The sequence below is a fragment of the Suricata suricatta genome, chromosome X (genome assembly GCF_006229205.1).
Source record: "Suricata suricatta isolate VVHF042 chromosome X, meerkat_22Aug2017_6uvM2_HiC, whole genome shotgun sequence".
NCBI classification, from domain to species: Eukaryota; Metazoa; Chordata; class Mammalia; order Carnivora; family Herpestidae; genus Suricata; species Suricata suricatta.
This window is the reverse complement of record NC_043717.1, coordinates 55,062,866-55,086,552: the sequence shown is the minus strand read 5'-3', so window position 1 is coordinate 55,086,552 and position 23,687 is coordinate 55,062,866. Positions and strand designations below refer to the sequence as shown.

Below are 23,687 nucleotides of genomic sequence, written 5' to 3'. Positions count from 1 at the left end.
TTTTATATGCCATTGAATTCGATTTGCCAGTATCTTGTTGAGTATTTTTGCATCTGTATTCATTAAATATATTGGTCTGTAGTTCTCTTTTTTTACTGGGTCTCTGTCTGGTTTGGGTATCAAAGTGATTCTGGCTTCGTAAAATGATTCTAGAAGTTTTCCTTCTATTTCTATTTTTTGGAATAGTTTGAAAAGAATGGGTATTAGCTCTGCTTTAAATGTCTGGTAGAATTCCCCTGGGAAGCCATCTGGCCCTGGGCTCTTATTCATTGGGAGATTTTTGATAACGGATTCAATCTCTTCACTGGTTATTGGTCTATTCATGCTTTGTAACTCTTCCCGTTTGAATTTTGGCAGTGCATGCGTATTTAGGAATTTGTCCATTTCTTCTGTGTTGTCCAGTTTGTTGGCATATAATTTTTCATAGTAATCTCTATTAATTGCTTGCATTTCTATGAGATTGGTTGTAATAGATCCATTTTCATTCATGATTTTATATATCTGGATGCTCTCTCCTTTTTTCTGAGGAGCCTGGCTAGAGGTTTATCAATTTTGTTTATTTTTTCAAAGAACAAACCCTTGATTTCATTGATCTGCTCAACTGTTTTTGGGGGTTCTATATTGTTTATTTCTGCCCTGATCTTTATTATTTCGCTTCTTCTGCTGGGTTTGGGGTGCTCTTGCTGCTCCCCTTCTACTTCCATTAGGTGCTCTTTTAGATTTTGAATTTGCACTTTTTCTAGTTTGTTGAAATAGGCCTGGATTGCAGTATACTTTCATCTTAGGACTGCCTTTGCTGCATCCCAAAAAGTTTTGATTGTTGTATTTTCATTTTCATTTGTTTCCCTATATTTTTTCATTTCTTCTCTAGTTGCCTGATTAGGCCAATCATTCTCTAGTAGGTTGGTTTTTAACCTCCAAATTTTTGGAAGTTTTCAGACTTTTTCCTATGATTAATTTCAGTTTCATACAATTGTGATATGAAAGTGTGCATGGTAAAATCTCAATTCATTTATACTTATGGTGGTCTGCTGTATTCCCCAGTATGTGATCTGTCTTGGATAACATGCCATGTGCACTCGAGAAGAAGGTGAATTTCCTAACTTCAGGATGCAGAGTTCTAAATATATCTATCAATTCCATCTGTTTCAATGTGTCGTTCAAGTCCATTGCTTCTTTAGTGATTTTCTGTCTGGTTGATCTATCCGTTGCTGTCAGTGGAGTATTAAAGTTCCTTGCAATTAGCACACTCTTATCAAAAAGACTGTTTCTGTCTGTGATTAATTGTTTTATGTATTTGGGCACTTACAAATTTGGCCCATATATGTTTATAATTGTTAGCTCTTCCTGATGGAGAGACCCTGTAATTATTATATAATGTCCTTCATCTCTTGTTACTGCCTTTACTTTAACGTCCATCACATGATATATATTTCTCCATCCCTTTACTTTCAACCTAATGGTACCTTCAGGTTTAAAAGGTGTCTCTTATAGACAGCAAATAGGTGGATTTTCGTTTTTTTATCCATTCTGCTACCCTGTGTCGTTTGGTTGGAGCATTCAGTCCATTTACATTCAGTGTTATTATTGAGAAATGTGGGTTTAGCGTCATTGTGTTCTCCGTAGAATTCATGTTTGTGGTGGTGTCTCTGGCACCTTGTATTGTTTGCAACATTTCCCTCATAGAGTCCCTCTTAGGATTTCTTGTAGGGCTGGTTTGGTGGTCATGAATTCTCTTAAATTTTATTTGGGAAAACCTTTATCTCTCCTTCTGTTTTGAATGACAGGCTTGCTGGATAAAGGATCCATGTTTTTTCTGTTCATCACTTTGAAGATTTCCTGCCGTTCCTTTCTGGCCTGCCAAGTTTCAGCAGATAAGTCCTTAGCCACTCTGATAGGTTTTCCTTTGTATGTTAGGGCCCTTTTATCCCTAGCTGGTTTCAGAATTCTCTCTATATCTTTATATTTTGCCAGTTTCACTATGATATGTGCTGAAGGTCAATTCAAATTACGTCTTAAGGGGGTTCTTTGTGCCTCTTGAATTTGAATGTCTATTTATTTCCCCAGATTTGGGAAATTCTCAGTTATAATTTGGTCTAGTATACCTTCAGGAACTCTCTCTCTTTCTTCCTTTTCAGAAATTCCTATGATATGTATGTTGTTCCATTTGATTGTATCACTCAGGTCTCAAATTCTCCTTTCATGCTCCTGGATCAACCTCTCTCCTTTTTTTTTTTTTTGCCTCCTCTTTTGCTATAATTGTGTCTTCTAATTCACCTTTTCGTCTTTCTGCCTCTTCAATCAGTGAGGCGGCTGACCCCATTTTATTATTCACCACATGTATAGCCTTTTTTAACTCGTCATACCCATTTTGAAGGTCCCTAGTCATTGTATCAGTAGCTTCTCTGATGCTTTTTTCAAGTCCAGCAATTAATTTTGTGACAATTGTTTTAAATTCTTGTTCAGTTATGTTGATTAAATCTGTTTTGAGCAGTTCTGTCACTGTGACTTCTTCTTGGAGGTTCTTCAGGGGAGAGTTCCTTCGTTTTGTCATTTTGGCTAGTTTTCTGTCTCTTGTCAGTTTTAAAAGCTCATTCCACACTGTGCACCTGTTGGTATTGCTCTGTTAAAGGAGGCTTATTGACTGTCCAGGGCCTGTCATTTCAGGAAATATTCTTTTAATGGTGTCTCTGTTTCTCTTGTTGTGCCTTTGATTATTTTATTTCCCTACTCAGTGATATTTGGGACTCCCTGTCATGCATACTTTGGCTTGTTTCTTGGGGTGGGAAAACAGAAAGACAAACACACAGGGAACAGAAGCAAGCAAACGCACAGACAAATCAAACAAACAAACAAATTACAAGGGGGAAAGGAAGAAAAGAAAAGGGAGAGGAAGGAGAAGAAAAGAAGAGAAGAAAAAATAAAGGGGGGCAGAGACAACAAAGGACAATGGACAGTCTAAAAGTGTATAACCAGTCAAGGGGAGAGATAAGGATGAGATAAGGGAGAATATATCTGTATGGCAAGAGAAGAGGGAAAAAAAGGGAGAAAGGAAAAAACGAAAATAAAGAGTAAAAAATTTTTTAAATTAAAAAATGTAAAAAAGGTAATAATAATAAAAAATAAGTACAAATAAAGCAGCATCTCCCCCTCACAGATAGGCGTGGTTTGGTGTAGGTAGGTTTCAGGGGCTGCTTTTTGGAGGCCCTGCGTTGGTGGTTGTGGAGAGATGAATGGCAGCACCCCAAGTTCCGCTGGAATTAAGCACAGCAGGCCATTCTTACCAGTGTGATCTCCTTGTGCCACAGCTGAGCCAAGCTGTATTTTCCAGTCCCGCCTCACTTCAAAATCCTAGTCCATGCACTTTTATGCTACCAGAGATGAGATGTACTCACTTTGGTGGCTGGCTTCTTAGCTGGGATTTCCTAGGGGAGGGAGCAGTTTCTCTTGGTGCAGGCAGGGATTTGCGCTACCACTGCTAGAGGCGAAGTGCGCTCCCCAACAGACACCGCTGCCAACTCCCAGCCGGGATTGCGTTGGCAGAGGGAGCAGTTTCTCTTGGCGCTGGCCAGGATTCACGCGGGCGCTGCAGGAAATGAGGTGGGCGCCCCCACTGCCACAGCTGCCAACTCCCTGATGGGATCGCATAGGAGAGGGGGCTGTTTTTTCCCTGTTGACACCTGCGATTCACGTGTCCAATGCCTGAGGCGAGATGCACTGTGGAAATGAGCTGCGGGCTCCTGCTCCCACAGCTAAAGCCGACGTGCACATCCCCGTGGCCTCTGACTCCCTGCCTGATAGCCCAGGGGTGGGGGCTGTTTGTTCCCTTGTACCACCCAGGTTCCAGATTCACGCTGCCCAGTGGTTACATATATATAGTGAGAGTTTTTCTCTCTGTGCAGGGTTAAACATTCTTTATCTCTTCTCTAGAGTCAGTACTAGGAGCATTTTCAGTTTCTCTTTCTCTTCCCTTTGTCTCTCAGGGGCTCTGCATACTTTCCCTGTGTTGGGTTGGGGCTCCCACCTCCCCTTCTCTTCTCAGGCTGGCCCATTTTCCAATCTCCCCAGTTTGTAGTCACTCACTCAGCCATCTTTGAGGATGTCTTCTTTCTGGAGTCTGTATTTTCTCCTTCCAGTCTTGCAGATGAGAGTAATGTCCTTCGGATTTCCATAGATGGGGTGGATGAAGTTTACAGAGCTCCCTTCCTCTCTGCCATCTTCAATGCTTTGTCTTTTAACATTTATACTAGAATTAAAAGTAATTTATTCACTACTATTACAGTATTATGGTATTTTGAAGTGGTTACATAGGAACCATTACCATTAAGTTTTGTTTACTTTCATATGTGTCCATGTTACTAATTAGAATCTTTCCATTTCAGCTTGAAGAACTCCCTTCAATATTTTATATAGGGTAGTTCTCCTGGTGATGCACTCTCTTAGGTTTTACTTGGTGGGAAAGTCTTTCTCTCTCCTTTATTTCTAAAGGATGGCTTTGCTAAGTAAGCAATCTAGGTTTGTAGTTTTTTTTCCTACCAGCATTTTAAATATGTCATCCTACAGTGTCCTGATGTGCAAGGTTTCTGTTGAGAAATCCACTGATAAAAATATAGGGTTTCCCATGTAAATAACCAGGTATTTTCTCTTACTGCTTTCCGAATTCTCTTTGTCATTGATACTTAAAAGTTTGATTATAATGTGTCTTGATGAAGTTTCCTTTTGGTTGAAGATGTCTGGGGACTTTTGACCTTCATGTATCTGGATATTCGTATGTCTCCCAAAATTTGGAACGTCTTCAGCCATTATTTCTTTAAATAAGCTTTCTTTCCCTTTCTCCTCCTTTTATTTCCATAATGCATATATTCTTATAGCCATGCAGATTCTAGGAGCTGTCTTCACTCTTTCATTTGTTTTTCTTTCGTTAACCTAACTGGGTAATTTCAAAAGACCTGTCTTTGAGTTTGCAGATTCTTTCTTCTGCTTGATTCTTTAAGAATCAAGTGTCAATACTCCCTATACTGCTTTTCATTGGATTAATTGTATTCTTCAGCTCCAAAATTTCTGTTTGGTTCTTTTTTATGATTTCTCTTAGTTTAACTTCTTGTTTTGTTTTTATATTGTTTCCCTGATTTTGTTAAGGTATCTGCATTCTCTTGTAGTTTGCTAGTTCCTTAAAACAATTATTTTGAGGTTTTTTTCCTTTTTTAAATAAATGCATCTCCATTTCTTTGTGCTGGTTACTGGTTTATTGTGTTCCTTGGATGGCGTCATTTTCCCTTGAGTTTTTGGATTTCTTGTAGCATTATACTGATGTGTGTGTATTTGATGGAACAGTCATCTATTTTAGATTTTATGGTCTGGTTTCAGTGAAGAAAGACCATTGTCTGTGGTTGGGTGCAACAGTGTTGGATGGGTGACATGAGGCAGTTAAAGCTCCAGGTAAGGTGCAGTTGCATAGTCTCTGTGCAGCTCTGTCACCTGTCATCAGAATCAACAGACACTAAAGGGGCCAACAGACACTAAACGGGCCTTTGTTGGCCAAGGCTGCAGGTATCTGCAGTGGTAGTGAGGGCTTTTAGGGTCTGCAGTGGTGAAGGCTGCTTAGTCATCCTGATCTCTTTTTCTCTCATGGTGGAAGTCATGGCTAAGAGAATCCTTCCAGTCCCTGAGTTCAGCCTATGAGTACACTTACAGTGGTTATATCAATGGTGTTTTATGCATGGGTGACATTGGAGTAGCCATGGAGCCAGAATCTAGAGTAGAGGCATGCATGAAGCCACAGGGGTGGCTTATAGGGTCTAGGGTGGTGGTGATGTTAGTGCCTTTGGTACAGGTACCCCCACTGCAGTGTTGGTAATGGTGTGTGAGGTAAAGGTGCTGGTGGAGCAGCTGTGGAGGTGGAGTCCAGATGTCTGAGGTATAGGTACTCCTGCTGTGGAAATGATTCCGTCATCCTCTGTGAAAGCTTCACTATTCTGTGAACAGCTATGTGTGGTGCATGTATGAGCCTGCTAGTGGCTTGGGTGTCCTAGTTTTGGGCACTTGTGGAGCAGCTATGGACATGGATTCTAGAGGGGTGCACCCACTGCAGCAGTGGTACAGTTTTGATAATGTGAGTACTTGCAGAGTGGCCATGGAACCAAGGTCTAGTGCACAGATGTGCATGAAATGAAAGTGTCTCAGAGTTTGGGATGTGGGATACCCTACAGTGTCATTGGCTCTGGTTTTGGAGGTACTAGTGCATGCAGGATGGCCATGGAGTCAGGATCTGGAGCATGGGCATGAATTCAGTGGCTGTGAAGCTGGGTTCTGATGTACAGATGTACATGAAGTGGCCATGGCTCTGGAATCTAAGGTAAGCACAGACTTGGGGGAGGTGACAGACTTGGTACTGTGGTGGCACAGTAGTGGTTTCATTTCACATGGAGATCTCCGCAGTGTTTCATTCTCTGGGGAGTCTATGGTGGTGATAGCTTTTAGTTACCTCAGTGACTAAATTTGCCAGTATCATGTGCAGAGCAGGCTGCTGAGATCCACCTAACAAACACTATTGAGTCCTCTTGATATAACAGTTGTGGAAATTTGGGCTATTCATGGGAATTTTGAGGTCCTCAGAAGCAAAAGTTGCCAGGGTCCTCCATAGAGCAGACCACTAGGAACTGCACTGGCACCTGCCACATGGCTGATAAGGGTAGTCCTTGCCCATTTTCTTTGTTCGTAGTCCTTTCTAGATGTTTCAGCCATGCTGGTATCCCCAGCAATACTTTCTGTCTGATTATTCTCCATTTTTCATTCCACTGTGATGTTTCATGTTCTTAATTAGATTCTTGAGCCTTCCCAGGGCTGTTTTCATCCAAACATACGGTCTTTTGGGGGGTATGAGTGGGGAACAAAGACCAGTCTCTCACTCTCTGCTCTTTATGACATCACTAATATGGTGTTTTTATTCCTTATATCTTGTAACCATTTGGCTTAAAACCAGTTTCATGTGATATTAGTATACTTACCCTCGATGTCTTTTGATTACTATTTGCTTAGAATAACTTTTTCAATCCTTTCACTTTCAGCCTATTTATGTCTTTGGTTATAAAATGACTTGTTTGTAGATATCATAAAAATAGATCATAATGGGACTTCCAGGGAAGATGGCAGAGTAAGAGGACCTTGGCTCGCCTCTTCCACAGATACAACTAAAAAACACTCATATCAGTGTAAATATCTTGGAAAATGAAGACTGGCAGAATAAACTCCACAATTAAATATAGAGAAAATGCCACATCAAAGAAAATAGGAATGGCAAAGATATGGTCAGGAACTAAAGGGTCTCCTGGGACTATCTGCAGGAGGGAGGGATGGCATGAAAAGGAAAAGAAGAGGGAAACAAACCACCACGCTGGGAAGCCTGCATGGGGAATACAAAACCCCTTAACAATTGCCTTTGAAAAATCAGAGGAGTTGAATTTCATGAGCTTTTATAACCAGTGGGACCTAAAACCTGAAATTTTAAAAAACCAGTAGGCTCAGCTCTGGAAGAGCTCATGAGCAAGAAGAAACAGAATCCTTACCCTTAAAAAGATAGCACAACAAGGAGCCTGTGGAGATATAGCATAGAAGCAGCAGTTTAGAAGGTGCCTGGGACATACAGGAGGGAGTGATTTACTAATCTCAGAGCATGTCCTAGAGAGACAGAAATAACAGGAAAACTACTCCAAGAACAAAGGAACTTGCAGACACCATTTCCCTCTCTCACCCTAGAGCAGAAAAACACAGCCACCTACTAGACTCACTACACAACTTTTTAGCACTGCCACCTCAACACCCCCTTGCAATACTTCTGCCAGTCCAGTGCTCTGGACAGTCGGCATCAGTCCATCACTACAGGGCCCCTCCCACAGAGGACCAGGGACACACAAAGCTTGCTAACACCACCACCTCACCAATCATCCCCCACTATGTTGGGCAGATGTGCACTCTCCAATGCGCGCTTCACTAGAGCCCATACGGGGTGGTACCATAAGCCTGGAAGTATGCAAACAACCCCTACAATGGCCAGCACAACACCAAAATGACTCCTGCCCTTGAAAGAGAGAAAAATAACCACACACACCAGTCAGACTGAGGCCCTAGCAGAGGCTAGAGGTAGATAACTGGTCTGACTTCATGACTTTCTACCAATGAAAGCTTCTCATAGGACAAGACAGGAAAAGCACCCAGAAAATTAGGTGCTACTGCATCACTGGCAAACACCTGGTCTGACTCTATTCATAAACACCACATAGAGAAAACACATTGGTGATTATTGGATTGAAGGAAAAGTTAGGTCAGCCACAGCAGCAGGGTGTATGCATTACACATAGGATACATACCTGAAGTGCCAGGTTCTGAACCGGGGACACTGCACAGCAGAACACTACAGGACCTCTTCTTCATAAGGCCATTACTTTCAAGTGCAGGAGACATAGCTGTCTTTCCTAACACACAAAATCAGACACAAAAAGTAACACAAAATAAGGAGACAGAGGAATATGTCCCAAATGAAACAACAGGACAATATTACAGTAAGAGACCAAACTGAAACGGAGATAAGTAATATGTCTAATAGTTTATAGAAATGATCATAAAAATACTGACTGGAGTTGAGGAAAGAGTGGAAGAGATCAGTGAGACCCTTATGAAAGGTATAGGAAACACATTTAAAAAATAATCAGACATGAAGAGCACAATGTATTAAATTAAAAATACATTAGGGGCACCTGAGTGGCTCAGTCATTTGACCATCCTACTTCGGCTCAGTTCATGATCTCGTGGTATGTGGGTTTGAGCCCCACATTGGGCTCTGTGCTGACAGCTCAGAGCCGGGCCTGCTTCAGTTTCTGTGTCTTCCTCTCTCTGTGCCCTCCCCTGCTCACACTATGTCTCTCTCTCAAAAATAAACATTGTAGTAAAGTGAATGGACCTTGAGGGTGTCATGCTAAGTGAAATAAGTCAGGCGGAGAAGGACAGATACCATATGTTTTCACTCATAGGTCTAACAGGAGAAACCTAACGGAGGACTATAGGGAGGGGAAGGTGGAAAGAGAGTTTGGGAAAGAGAGGGATGCAAATCGTGAGAGACTGTTGAATACTGAAAATGAACCGAGGGTTGAAGGGAGGGAGAGGGGAAAGAGGTGGTAATGGAGGAGGGCACTTGTCGGGGAAGAGCACTGGGTGTTGTATAGAAACCAATTTGACAATAAACTATTAAAAAATAAACAATAAAAAAGCCAAAAAAATATTTTAAAAATACATTAGATGGAATGAATATGAAACTAAACAAAGTAGAAGAACAAATTAGTGACCAGGAGGACAGAGTAATACAAAGTAATCAAGCTGAGTAGGTGAGAAGAAAAATGTGCAAAACAAGAATAGACTTAGGGAACTCAGTGACTCTACCAAGTGTAATAATATTCAATGTATATGGATCCCAGAAGAAGAGAGAGAAAAGGGGCATAATATTTATTTGAAGAAACAATAGCTGAAAATTACCTGAATCTGGAGAAGAAAACAGAAATCCAGATCCAGGAGGCAGAGAGATTCCACAATAAAATCAACTCAAGGAGGTCCACACCAAGACACATAGTAACTAAGATGGAAAAAAGTAGCAATAAAGAGAATTTTAGAAGCAGCAAGAGAAAAGAAGATAGTTATATACAAGGGAAATCCCATAAGGCAATCAGCTGATTTTTCAGCAAAAACTAGCAGGGCAGAAGGGAGAGGCATTATATATTCAAAGTGTTGAATGGGAAAAATCTGAAGCCAAGAATACTCTACATAGTAAGGCTATCATTCAAAATGTACGGAGATATAAAGAGTTTCCCAGACAAACAAAAGTTAAAAGAATTCATGAATAGTAAACCAGCCCTACAAGAATTATTAAAGATGAATCTTTGAGTGGAAAGGGAAGACCACACGTAAGAGTAAGTAAAGTAGAAAGCACAAAAGCAGTAAAAATAAGTTTATGTGCAAAGATCAGTTGGGGCGCCTGGATGGCTCAGTCGGTTAAGTGGTTGACTTCAGCTCAAGTCATGATCTCACAGTCTGTGAGTTCAAGCCCGTGTCAGGCCCTGTGCTGACAGCTTGGAGCCTGGAGCCTGCTTTGGATCTGTGTCTCCCTCTTTCTCTGCCTCTCACTTGTTCATGCTCTCTCTCTCCCTCTCAAAAATTAAATCAATATTAATTTTTTTTAAATCAGTAAAGGGACTCACAAAATAAAAAGATGTAAAGTATGACACCATATGCCTAAAAATGAGGAGTAAAGAAATTAAGAATGGGTTCAAATTTAAGCAACCATCAAATTAGTATAAATTGCCATATACAGAATATCTCATATACAATTCAAATGGTAACCAAAAATCAAAAGCCAGTATACATATGCAAAAAAAATAGACAAAGTAATACAGGTATGTCACTTTAAAAAAGCCAACTAATCATGAGAAAAGATAGCAAGAGAAGAAAGGAATGAAGAGAAACTACAAAAACAAAACAAGTAACAAAATGACAATAAATATACACATATTAATAATTACTTTGAATTTAAATGGACTAAATAATCCAACAAAACACATATGGTGATGAAATGGATAAAAAATTTTTTTATCTATATCCTACCTACAAGAGATTTATTTCAGACCTAAAGGCACATGGAGATAGGGGTGCCTGGGTGGCGCAGTCAACTAAGTGTCCAACTTTAGCTCAGGTCATGGTCTCATGATTCGTGGGTTCAAGCCCCGCATCAGGCTCTGTGCTGACAGCTCAGACTCTGTGTCTCCCTCTCTCTCTGACCCTCCCCCACTCATGCTCTCTCTCTCTCTCTCAAAAATAAAATAACACATTAAAAACACTAAAAAAAAGACACATGGAGACAGAAAGTAAGGAGATGGAGAAGCATTTCATGCAATTGGATGTGAAAAGAAAGCTAAGGTAGCAATATTGTATCAGCAAAACAGTCTTTACATCCAGATGGCTAACAGACACATGAAAAGATGTGCCACATAACTCATCAACAGGGAAATATGAATCAAAACTACATTGAGATACCACCTCACACCTGTCAGAGTGGCTAAAATTAACAACTCAGGAAACAACAGATGTCGGCGAGGATGTGAAGAAAGGGGAACTCTCTTCCATTGTTAGTGGTAAGGCAAACTGGTGCAGCCATTGGAAAACAGTGTAGAGGTTCCTCAAAAAATGAAAGATAGAATTACCCTATCATCAAGCAATAGCACTACTAGGAATTTATCCAAAGGATACAGGAGTGCTGATTCATAGGGGTACGTGTACCCCAATGTTTATAGCAGCACTACCAACAATAGCCAACTTATGGAAAGAGCCCAAATGTCCATCAACTGATGAATGGATAAATATGATATGACACACACACACACACACACACACACACACACACTAGAGTATTACTCATCAATCAAAAAGAATAAAATCTTGCCATTTGCAACAACGTGGATGGACTGGAGGGCATTATGCTAAGTGAAATAAGTCAGGCAGAGAAAGACAGATATGCGTTTTCATTCATATGTGGAAGTTGAGAAACTTAACAGAAGGCCATGAGGAATGGGAAAGAAAAAAAATATATATAGTTACAAGCAAAGAGGGAGTCAAACCATAATAGACCTTTAAATACAGAAAACAAATGGAGTGTGGAGGGCAGGTGGGGGCCAAAAATGGGTGATCGGCATTGAGTAGGGCACATGAGATGAACACTGGGTATTTTATGTAAGTGATGAATCACGGAAATCTACTCCCGAAGCCCAAAGTACACTGTATATACACTGTATTTTAGCTAACCTGACAAATTATATTTAGAAAAAAAAGAGATTCTAAAAACCAAAAAAAAAGTATTTAAAATAAAGACTGTAACAAAAAATAAAGAAGGACACTATATAATCATTAAGGGGAGCATCCAACCAGAAGAAACAACAATTTTAAATATTTATGTACCCAATATGGAAGCATTCAATACTTAAAGTGTGTAATAGATAATCAAACAATAATAGTAGGAGACTTTAACATCCCACTGACATTGATGGGCAAATCATCCAAACAGAAAATCAACAAAGAAACGGTGGCTTTGAATGACACACTGTACCAGATGGACTTAACAGATATTTTCAGAACAATCCACCCTAAAGCAGCAGAATACACATTATTTTCAAGTGCACATGAAGCATGCTCCAGAATAGATCACATATTAAACCACAAGACAAGTCTCAATAAATTAAAAAATACTGAAGTCATACCACACTTTTCTGACCACAATGCTAATGAAAAAATATCTGGAAAGGCCAGAATCACATGGAGGTTAAATAACATGCAACTAAACAATGAATGGGACAACCAAAAGAAAACCATAAAATACACGAAGACAAATGAAAATGAAAACACAATGGTCTAAACCTTGGTATACAGCAAAAGTGGTCCTAAGAGGGAAGTCTATAGCAATACAATCCTACCAAAAGAAGCAAGAAGAATCTCAAATAACCTAACCTTACATCTAAAGGAGCTAGAAAAGAAGGAACAAAAGATTAGAGAAGAAATAAACGAAATAGGTACTAAAAAATGAAACGGATCAATGAAAGTAGGAGCTGGTTCTTTGAAGAGATCCACAAATCTGATAAACCTTTAGCCAGATTCATCAAAGAGAGAGAGAGGAGAAAGAGAACTCAAACAAAATGATGTATGAAAAAGGAGAAATAACAACAGCACAGAAATACAATGGATTATAAGAGAATATTATGAAAAATTATTTACTATCAAATTGGATAACCTAGAAAAAAATGGATGAATTTCTAGAAACATAAACCTTCAAAAATTGAATCAGGAAGAAATACAAAATTTGAACAGACTGATTACCAGCAATGAAGTGAAATCTGTAATCAAGAAAACTTCCAACAAACAAAAGTCCAGGACCAGATGACTTCACACGCAAATTTTACCAAACATTTAGAGTTAATGCCTTTTCTTCTCAAATTATTCCAAAACATAGAAGAGGAAGGAAAACTTACAAATTCATTTTATGAGGCTTGCAGTACCATGATACCAAGAATCAAATAAAGGCCCTACAAAAGAGAGAGAGATAACTACAGGCCAATATCATCAATGAAAATAGATGCAAACATTCTCAAGAAAATATTTCAAAACAAATACAATATTTTAATAAAATGACTCATTATGATCAAATGAGATTTATTCTCAGGATACAAGGGTGGTTCAATATCTGCAAACCAATTAATATGAAACATCACTTCAATAAGAGAAAAGAAAAAAGCACATGATCATTTCAATGTAGAAAATAGCTTTGACAAAGTACAACATTCCTTCATCATAAAAATCCTCAACAAAGTAGGTTTACAGGTGACATACCTCAACACAATAAAGGCAATCTATGAAAAACCCACAGCTAATATCATACCCAATGGGGGAAAACTGAAAGCTTTCCGCCTGAGATCAGGAACAAGACAAGGATGTCCACTCTCACCACTTTTATTCAACATAGTATTGGAAGGCCTAGCCATTGAAATAAGAGAACAAAAAGAAATAAAGGGCATCCAAATTGGTAAGGAAGAAACAAAACTTTGAGTTTCCAGATTACATGATACTCTATATTGAAAACCCTAAAGACTCTACCAAAAAAGTACTAGAACTGATAAATGAACTTAGTAAGATTGCAGGGTACAAAATCAATGTGCAAAAATCCATTGCGTTTCTATACACCAGGAATGAAACAGCAGAAAGAGAAACTAAAGAATGCAATCCCACTTAAAGTTGCACAAAAAAATAATAGCTAGGAATAAACTTAACCACAAATTTGAAAAATGTGTACTCTGAAAACTATAAAACACTGATGAAGGAAATTGCAGATAACACAAACAAATGGAAAAATATTCCATGTTCATGGATTGGAAAAATGAATATTTTTTAAATGTTTATACTACTCAAAACAATCTACAGATTTAATGCAATCCCTACTAAAATACCACCAGCATTTTTCACAGAACTATGATAAATAATCCTAAAGTTTGTGTGTAACCACAGAAGACCCAGAATAGGCAAAACAATCTTGATTAAGGAAAGCAAACCTTTAGGTATCACAATTCCAGATTTCAAGGTATCCTACAAAGCTGTAGTAATCAAAACAGTATGGTACTTGCACAAAAATAGACACAGATCAATAGAACAAGATAGGAATTCCAGAAACAAACATCTGATTGTATGGTCAATTAATCTTAAATGAGAGAAGCAAAACTATTCAATGGGGAAAAGACAGACTCTTCAACAAATTGTGTTGAAAAAACTGAGGAGCTACATGCAAAAGAATGAATCTGGACCACTTTCTTACACCATACACAAAAATAATCTCAAAAGGGATTAACGATCTAAATGTGGGACCTGAAACCATAAAAGTCTTAGAAGAGAGCACAGGCAATAATATGTGACATTGGCTACAGCAACATTCTTCTAGATATATCTCCTTGAATCATGGAAAATAAAGCAAACCTAAACTATTGGGACTACATGAAAATAAAAAGCTTCTGCACAGGGAAGGAAACAATCAACAAACTAAAAGACAACCTCCTAAATAAGGAAAGACATTTGAATATGACATATCTGATAGGGGGTTAGTATTCAAAATATATAAAGAACTAATACAACTCAACGCCAAAAAACCCACAAATAATCTATTTTAAAATGTGCAGAAGACATGAACAGATATTCCTCTAAAGAAGACATATGAATGGTCAACAGACACATGAGATGATGTTCAACATCACTCATCATCAGGGAAATACAAATCAAAACTACCATGAGATATCATCTCACACCTGTAAGAATGATTAAAATAAAAAATACAAGAAACAACTTGTTGGAGAAGATGTGAAGGACTAGGAATCCTTGTGCACTATTGGTGGGAGTGCATACTGGTGCAGCCACTGTGGAAAACAGTATGGAGGATCCTCAAAAAATTAGAAATAGGGGGCACCTGGTTGACTCAGTGGGTTGAGCCTCTGACTCGAGATTTCTCCTCAGGTCATGATTTCACAGTTATGAGTTTTAGCGTCACGTAGGGCTCTATGCTAATAATAATAGAACCTGCTTTGGATCATCTCTCTCTCCCTCTCTCTCTCCTCCCTCCCTGCTAGCTCGCTCGCGCTCTCGCTCTCTCTCTCTCTCTCTCTCTCTCTCTCTCTTTCTCAAAACTAAATTTTAAAAAATAAATTAGGCTTGTAAAAGTAATTTTTAATTACTTATTATCCAGTACTTTTACACAAATCTTATGAAGTAGATATTATTTCTTCTATTTTACAGATGAAGAAACTTAGGTAGAGCATGTCTGATTTTCCAAAGTTATTTTTTACCTATTAAATGGAAGAGATGAGGTTTAAGTCCTAAAACTCTGATCACAGATCTTTCTCTTTTTCACCTCTGCCTACCTTTTGGCCCAGACAGAAGAAAGCTTTCAAGTTTGTGTTCCTTTGGAAAGTCATTGACATATCTTTTGCAAGATAAGCAAAATATGTTGCTAACATTGGCAATAAGCTTTGTAGCAGACCAAAAATTTCTGAAATAGCGAGAATACCCAAATTTCTACTCATTTGCAAGATTATAATATACAGTGTCAAAAGCAGTCTCATCCAGTTTTTCTAAGAGTATCACCAATGAAAAATACCTACAACTTTTTCCAAATTCTTATTTAAATTCCAGTTAATAACATACAGTACAAATTGGTTTCAGGAGTAGAATTCAGTGATTCATCACTTATGTACAAACCCAGTGCTCATCACAAGTGTCCTCCTAAATACCCATCACCCATCTAGCCCATCTCCTATCTACCTCCCTCCAGTACCCTCAGTTTTTTTTTTCTGTCTTTTTCCTCTCTCCTCCCCATATAATCATCTTTTTCATTTTTTAAATTTCACATATGAATGAAACCATATGGTATTTGCCTTTCTCTGGTTAATTTATTTCACTTAGCATAATATATTCTAGCTCTATCTATGTTGTTGCAAATGGCTATATTTCATTCTTTTTGATGGCTGACTAATATTCCATTATATATATCCCACACCTTCTTTATGCATTCATCAGTCAGTGGATATCCAGGCTGCCCCATAGCTTGGTTATTGTTGATAATGCTGCTATAAACATAGGGGTGCATGTACCCCTTCAAATCAGTATTTTTGTATCCTTTGGGTAAATACCTAGCAGTGCAATTGCAGTATGCTATTTTTATCTTTTTGAGGAACCTTCAACTGTTCTGCATAGGAGCTGCACCAGTTTGCATTTCTATCAACAGTGCAAGACGGTTCCCCTCTCTCCTCATCCTTGCCAATACCTGTTGTTTCTTGTGTTGTTAATTTTAGCCATTCTGATAGGTGTGAAAAAACTAAAAATTAATAAAAATCATAGTTGATCATCAACAGGGGCCTGACAGCAAGATGTTACATATCTGTATGTAACAACATATTATGGTATAATGGGATTGAAAGGCCATTAATCTTAGAGTCAAATGAACTGGGTTTAGAGCTTAGGTTTTCTACATACTAGTTAAGTGAGTATAACCATGGAGAAAGTACTTAGTCTCACTAAATTTTCTTTTCTTTATTTATAAAACAATACTACCTATCACATAGACTTATGACGATTGAGATAAAAGCCAGATAAAATGATTAAGATAATTATCCTAAGAAAGTTATAAGCTAAACTGGTATCTGGACTTCAAGGGTAGGTAACAAATATTTTAACCTAAGTAATTATCGTTGTTTTAATCTTTTATTCAAATCTTGGAAAATAATGTCTCACTTTTCACTTCTGCTTCTAGTTCCACTTGTCCTATTCAGACAAGGAACGCTATGAAAATGAAGAAAGACCTGAGGTCCAGAAGCAGATGCTCATCGATATGGCCAAAAAGCTACCAGTTTACACAAGAACTGGTAGTGGAGGTCAGTTCATCAAAAGTCATCTAGAGAAGCAGATCAGCAAGGATCTCAAAAAGGCTAAGTCATATATATCCAGAGGCTCATCTGTATACCTAGCACTGGAGTCCACCACTAACATTTGCTATGTTACTTCATCACGTATCTTTTCACAAATCCATCCCTCTATACATCATCCATCAAGCTATCTTATTTTTATATATATCAAAGTAAATAACAGATATCAATACACACATACCTATATATTTCATCATTCATTTTTGGGTGAAATTTTCTTACAAAGACATGTATAAATCTTAAGTGTGCCATTCAGTGTACACATATGTGTAACCAAAACCTCTATAAACATTACCACACCCCAGAAACTTCTCTTATGCTCCTACCCAGTCAATCCCACCAACCACCACCAAACAACCACTATTCTGCTAGTTTTCCACCATAGATTAGTTTTTTAATAGTTTCTTGTCAAGTTGGTTTCCATAAAACACCCAGTGCTCATCCCCACAAATGCCCTCCTCCATGCCCATCACCAACCTTTCCCTTTCCCACTCCCCCTTCAGCCCTCAGTTTGTTTTCAGTATTTAAGAGTCTCTCATGATTTGCCTCCCTCCCTTTCTCCAACTATTTCCCCCCTTCCTCTCCCCCATGGTCCTCTGTTATGTTTCTCCTGTTACACTTATGAGTGAAAACATATGGTATCTGTCCTTCTCTGTCTGACTTATTTTACTTAGCATGACACACTCGAGTTCCATCCACGTTGCTACGAATGGCCAGATTTCATCCTTTCTCATTGCCATGTAGTATTCCATTGTATAGATAAACCACATCTTCTTGATCTATTCATCAGTTCATGGACATTTAGGCTCTTTCCATGATTTGGCTATTCTCCAAAGAGGACATCCAGATGGCCAACAGACACATGAAACAATGCTCAGCGTCACTCATCATCAGGGAAATACAAATAAAAACCACACTGAGATACCATTTCAGGCTGGTCAGAATGGCTAAAATGAACAAAACAGGAGACCCTAGATGCTGGTGATGATATGGAGAGACGGGCACCCTCCTACACTGTTGGCGGGAATGTAAACTGGTGCAGCCACTCTGGAAAACAGTGTGGAGGGTCCCCAAAAAATTAACAATAGAATTCCCCTATGATCCAGCAATAGCACTGCTAGTGATTTACCCAAGGAATACCAAAGTGCTGATGCATAGGGGCACATGTACCCCAATGTTCATAGCAGCACTTTAAACACAATTGATTAATTTTACCTGCTCTAGAATTTTATATAAATGGAATCATACAATATGTACTGTTGTGTCTTGCTTTTTGTATTTAGCATAATATCTTTGACATTCGTTCACATTGTTTTTTATATTTTATTCTCTTATTGCTGAGTAGTATTTCATTGTATGACTATATCATAGTTTGTTTATCCATTCACCAGTTGATGCACATTTGGTGTTTCCAGTACTTAGTTAACTATCATGAGTATTCTTGCACAAGTGATTGTGCAGAGATATGTTATCTTTCTTGGGTAAATATCCACTATGGAGTTTTACTCTTAGCTTTCATCTGTATGACTAGAAGAGTACTGGCTAAACCAATTCTCCACCTTTCAAAATTTAAAATGAAGCCTCTTTTGATAAGATATCCTAATGTTTCTAATGAGGAAGATCGTGTTTTATGGATTTGGGGATTATACTGCTAGACATTTATGCTCAGTCTATTTATCATTTATTTATTCAACAATCATTTATTACTATCCTATGTGGAAATTGGGGGAATTTTAATATGGTCTGGGTAAGGACTTATTATTAATTTTGTTAGAGTATTGATGTCATGGTGGTCATGATTTTTTAAAAGTCTTCATGGGCCCTGAAATATAGTGAAAAGTAGACAGAAATTATTTGTATAATTTATCACAGTAGTAAACAGAATGGGGTGATATAACACAGGTTGGTTATAAACTAAAGGCCTCTGGAATGAATTGGACCAGAGATACATTTTGTTTGATCTTTAATGTATCTTTTAAAACTTTGCATTTGTCTTTAATTTTTAACAGTTGTAATATTTCCACATGAAAGTCCATATTTCTTATTTCTCTTGAAAACTCAGACATCTGGCAACATTCAATTGCATGGCAAATACACATGGCAAAAATTAGCTAAACCTGAGTAGTAGCCACTCTATTTTTTAATGTTTATTTATTTTTGAGAGAGAGAAAGAGAGAGTGTGTCTGTGTGAGCGGGGGAGGGGCAGAGAGAGAGGGAGACACAGAATCGGAAGCAGGCTCCAGATTCTGAGCTGTCAGCACAGAGCCCGACGTGGGGCTCGAATTCTTGAACTGCAAGCTCATGAGCTGAGCTGAAGTTGGACGCCTAACCAACTGAGCCACCCAGGCGCCCCTAGCTACTCTCTTTAAACAGGGCATGAATTCTCAGCTTTTCTCACAATCTCCAACTGACTATTCAACTCACTACCCACTGGACCCTTGAATCATTTCTTTACAGCCCTAATGAAATAAAGAAGTTTTCTCTGAAGAAATATCATTTGATATAATAAATAAGTATAATAAAAAAGTAACTAGCAGGAAGTAAGGAACAGAAAGACCAACATCCCAGGCAGAAGGTATTGCAAGTACAAAAGGCCCTCAGACAGGAGCAAGCTTACAATATTAGAAGGACATATAGTGAGTGTGACCGCAGTATAGCAGGTGGAGAGTGATCTAGTTAAAATTGAAGAGGCAAGCAGAAGCCAGATAATGAAGGCCATAATAAAGAGTTTCGATTTTATTCTAAGGGTGTTTGAAGGGTTTTATTAAGTTTATTTATTTATTTTGAGAGAGAGAGAGAGAGAGAGAGAGAGAGAGAGAGAGAGAGAGACAAGTTGGGGAGGGGCAGAGAGAGAGGGAGAGAAATAGAACCCAAGAAGGCTCCACACTATCAGCACAGAGCCCGATGTGGGGCTCAAACTCACAAACTATGAGATCATGACCTGAGCTGAAGTCAGAGCTTAACCAACTGAGCCACCCGGGGGGCTGAAAGTCCATTAAAGGCTTTAAGTGAAGAGTGATATGATCTGATTTACATTTTAACAGATCATCTGGCTATTCTATAAAGGACATATTGTGGGGAACAAGAATGAAAGCAGAGTAAATAATCAGGCAGCCATTGTGATCATCTAAGCGAGAGGTAATGGTGGCTTAAACTGGGCAATGTCATTGACTGTTCAGTTCTATGCTGAATGAATTAAACATGCATGTCCCTTTCCTTTCTTCCATGCTTCAATCATACCCATGCTTTTGTCACTCCTCCATTGCTAGAAATAAACACAAACTGCTAAATTAGCAGCCAATTATGCTGAATCAATTATGTGTGGTTAATGTACACTTCAGATCGTATTATTATATTAGCTCAAATTATTCATGATTTTGTTACACTTAATATTACATTAAACACAGTCATCCTGTATCAATAAACAGATAAAAATGATAAGAAAAGGAAAATGCCTTACATCTAAGGGAAATAAAGAAAGAAAGGAAGAAAGGAGGGGAGGAAGGAAAGAGGGAAGGAGAAATGTGTTTTTTATATCAGACTGACAGAGTGAAGAGAATCCTGAATGAACTGAAGGGTCAGAAAACTGTAGTGGTAACAGTCCTGCCACTCACTTGCCATGTGATCTTTTGCAAGTAACTTGATATGTCTCAAGTCTTTACTTCATTCATTTGTGAAATGGTCAATTGAACTAATCGTTTGATAGGAAAGTTGGAGTAAACAATCTAATGATTTTCCCAAGATCGCTCAAGCAGTTGACAGTATAGTTTGTTTTATAATAGCAAATCTTATTATCAGATATCGAGATATGAAAACATTTCCCTTTACCTTCATCCCTAAAAAGGTGCCTTCAAGATTGATCTAACAGGGGGAAAAAACACACCACAATTCTCTTCTGTGATCTGCCTTTTCCTTGGTAACTCGAAATGAGTTTGACTACGTGCAGTCAGTGCATAACAAGCCATTCAGATAGGAGGTTAGTAAGATATATGGTGTCATATTGATCCCTAACCAATGCTAACCACCTGATATTTACTATAGCCATTAGATTCTGTGACCGGTGCCATTTAATCAAGCCAGATCGCTGCCACCACTGCTCTGTCTGTGCCATGTAAGTGACATCCATATTTCCCCTGGGCTGAGCTTTGCCAGTGATGATGGTTGCCTAGACAACAAAGTAACTGATCCTAACATGTGACCATGCCTAGATAAGAGCATTTCCTTTCAATTATAATGATCACATGCCAAACACCCTCGTGGGATGATGATGATGCAAACTATTCTAAAGATAGGAAAGAGATATAAAACCCCATTTTAAAAATAAATATTTTATGTTAGAACAGTTTTAGATTTATAGAATTATTGTAATGATAGTTCTCATATGTCCTACATCCAGTTTCCCCTATTATCAACATCTTACATTAATAAGATAATTTGTTACAATTAATGAACCAACACCAAAACATTTTTTTTAATTTTTAATGTTTTATTTATTTTTGAGAGAGAATACAAGTTGGGGAGGGCAGAGAGAGTCAGAGAAACACAGAATCCAAGGCAGGCTCCACCCTCTGAGCTGTTAGCACAGGGCCTGATACAGGGCTTAAACTCATGAACCATGAGATCATGACATGAGCCAAAGTCAGACGCCCAACTAACTGTACCATCCAAGTGCCCCATCAATACATTATTTTTAATTGAAGTCCATATTCTATTTAGATTTCAATAATTTTTCCCTAATGTTCTTTTTCTGTTCTAGGATCCCATCCAGGATAACACATTACATTTAGTTGGCATGTCTTCTCAGGGTCTTTTAGCTCTGACAGTTTCTCAGACTTTACTTGTTTTCAATACCCATGATAGTTTCTAGAATTTTAGGATTAATGATCAGGTATTTTGTAAAATATCCCTCAGTTGAGATTTGTCTGATATTTTTCTCATAGTTAGACTCAGTTACTGTGTTTTGGGTAGGAAGACCATAGAGGTAAAGTACCTTTACCATCGTATTGTTATCAAGGGCACATCCGATAAACATGACTTATCACTGAAATATTAATCTTGTTCATTTGTCTGAGGTAGTGTTTGTTAGTTTTCTCTAATGTAAATTTACTTTTCCTACCCCCTTCTTCCTTTTCTCTTTGAAAGGAAGTCACTATATATAGCCCACACTAAAGAAATGAGGAATTATGCCCCACCTTAAAGGTAGAGTATCTACATAAATTATCTGGAATTCTTCTGCATCGGAGATTTATCTCTTCTCCATTATTTGTTTATTTATGATTCATATAAGTTTGTAGGCATAGATAATCACTTTATATTTTGGGTTATACCTCAATTCTACTTTATTTTCTTACTCTAATTGCTCCAACTTTGTAAAACACATTTTTATTTTAATAAATAAAATATTCATGTCCTTCTCCTTGGGTGTATGTTTCACTCATATTTCTCTTGCCCTTGATTCAAACAGGCATGTCAAAATTTCAGCAATAGCTAATGTAAAACAAATAAGTCATCAGAGTAGTAATTAGTAAAACTTCATTGTGCATACAACAAGAAGGGTTTACAAACCAGGAGCACTCAAACCAAAACATAAAATGAGACTTGGGGTATATTGTTATAAAACAGCTTATATAGTGGAAAACAAGGCCTGTTTATTCTTCACAGTGATTAGTTAGAATATTAGAATTTTATTAAATGAAAGAAATTTGGTCAATGGTTACTTTATATCGACCTTGGAAAACAGCTTAAATTTGACTGATGATTTGCAGAGACATAAGTAAGAAATGAACCAAGTCAAATCAGTCTTATAAAATAAGCTAAATTAAACTTTGTTTGTATGACTAAACTAGTTACATCTGCTAAGGAAATTTTCAAGGATGGTCTCCATTTGTTTTTTATTTTAACAGACTGTAGCCATATGTATTCTTCTGTACTTTTATTAATCTGTATATTGAGAAAAATTAGGGGAGATACCTTAGGCTTCTAGGCATGTAACTTGCTGCCATCATAATTCTATGAACTTTTCTGATTGGCTCATCCTAGAAATAACTGATGACAAAATAGTTTGGGAATAGTGTATATTGGAAATCTAGGAATGAGTGTACTGGTTCCATGTAAAACTACTGGTGAGAACTTGAGTTAAATTATGAGATGTTACTTCATTTCCATAGGTCTACTTATCACACTCTATTTTGTTTCTTTTGTAGGTGTGTATTAAAAATGGACCATCATTGCCCTTGGTATGTCCTTTTGATTCATTTCTTTCTTCTAAAAGGGTAAAAGTGTCTCAAAATGCCTAGTTTCCTAAGCATAGTTGTAACATGCTTATTTCTACAACCATAAATCACTGGGCTTTGTATTTGCATGGGGGGGAGGTACAGGGGAGGCACGACATTTAAAGCAAAAATAAATATACCACCAAAGGTATGGTGATGAATTCATGGGCTCACAAAGCTCACAGTCTTTTGTCCATTAGTTTTAATAATTGGGTGTAGTAAGGAAATTGAGCACACATAGTTCCCAAAAAACAATTCAGTTCTGTTTTTAGCTGTCTTAATATTTGAAATATTCTAGATTGTGAAGCAGTAATTCTTCTCCAAATTTTGTATGTCTGACATACAGAACCAGTCTGAACCTGTCCAACTA

The 23,687-nt window shown here is 38.0% G+C and overlaps 1 protein-coding gene across 1 annotated transcript in view; it reads left to right on the top strand.

The window, feature by feature from the left end:
- Positions 1-23,687, top strand: part of ZDHHC15 (zinc finger DHHC-type containing 15) — a 182,161-nt gene that overhangs the window by 99,588 nt on the left and 58,886 nt on the right. The window contains exons 4-6 of the mRNA XM_029930895.1: positions 16,874-16,994; positions 21,087-21,156; positions 23,249-23,281. Of these exons, the coding sequence (XP_029786755.1) occupies positions 16,874-16,994; positions 21,087-21,156; positions 23,249-23,281 (224 nt within the window). The remainder of the gene's footprint in view (positions 1-16,873; positions 16,995-21,086; positions 21,157-23,248; positions 23,282-23,687) is intronic.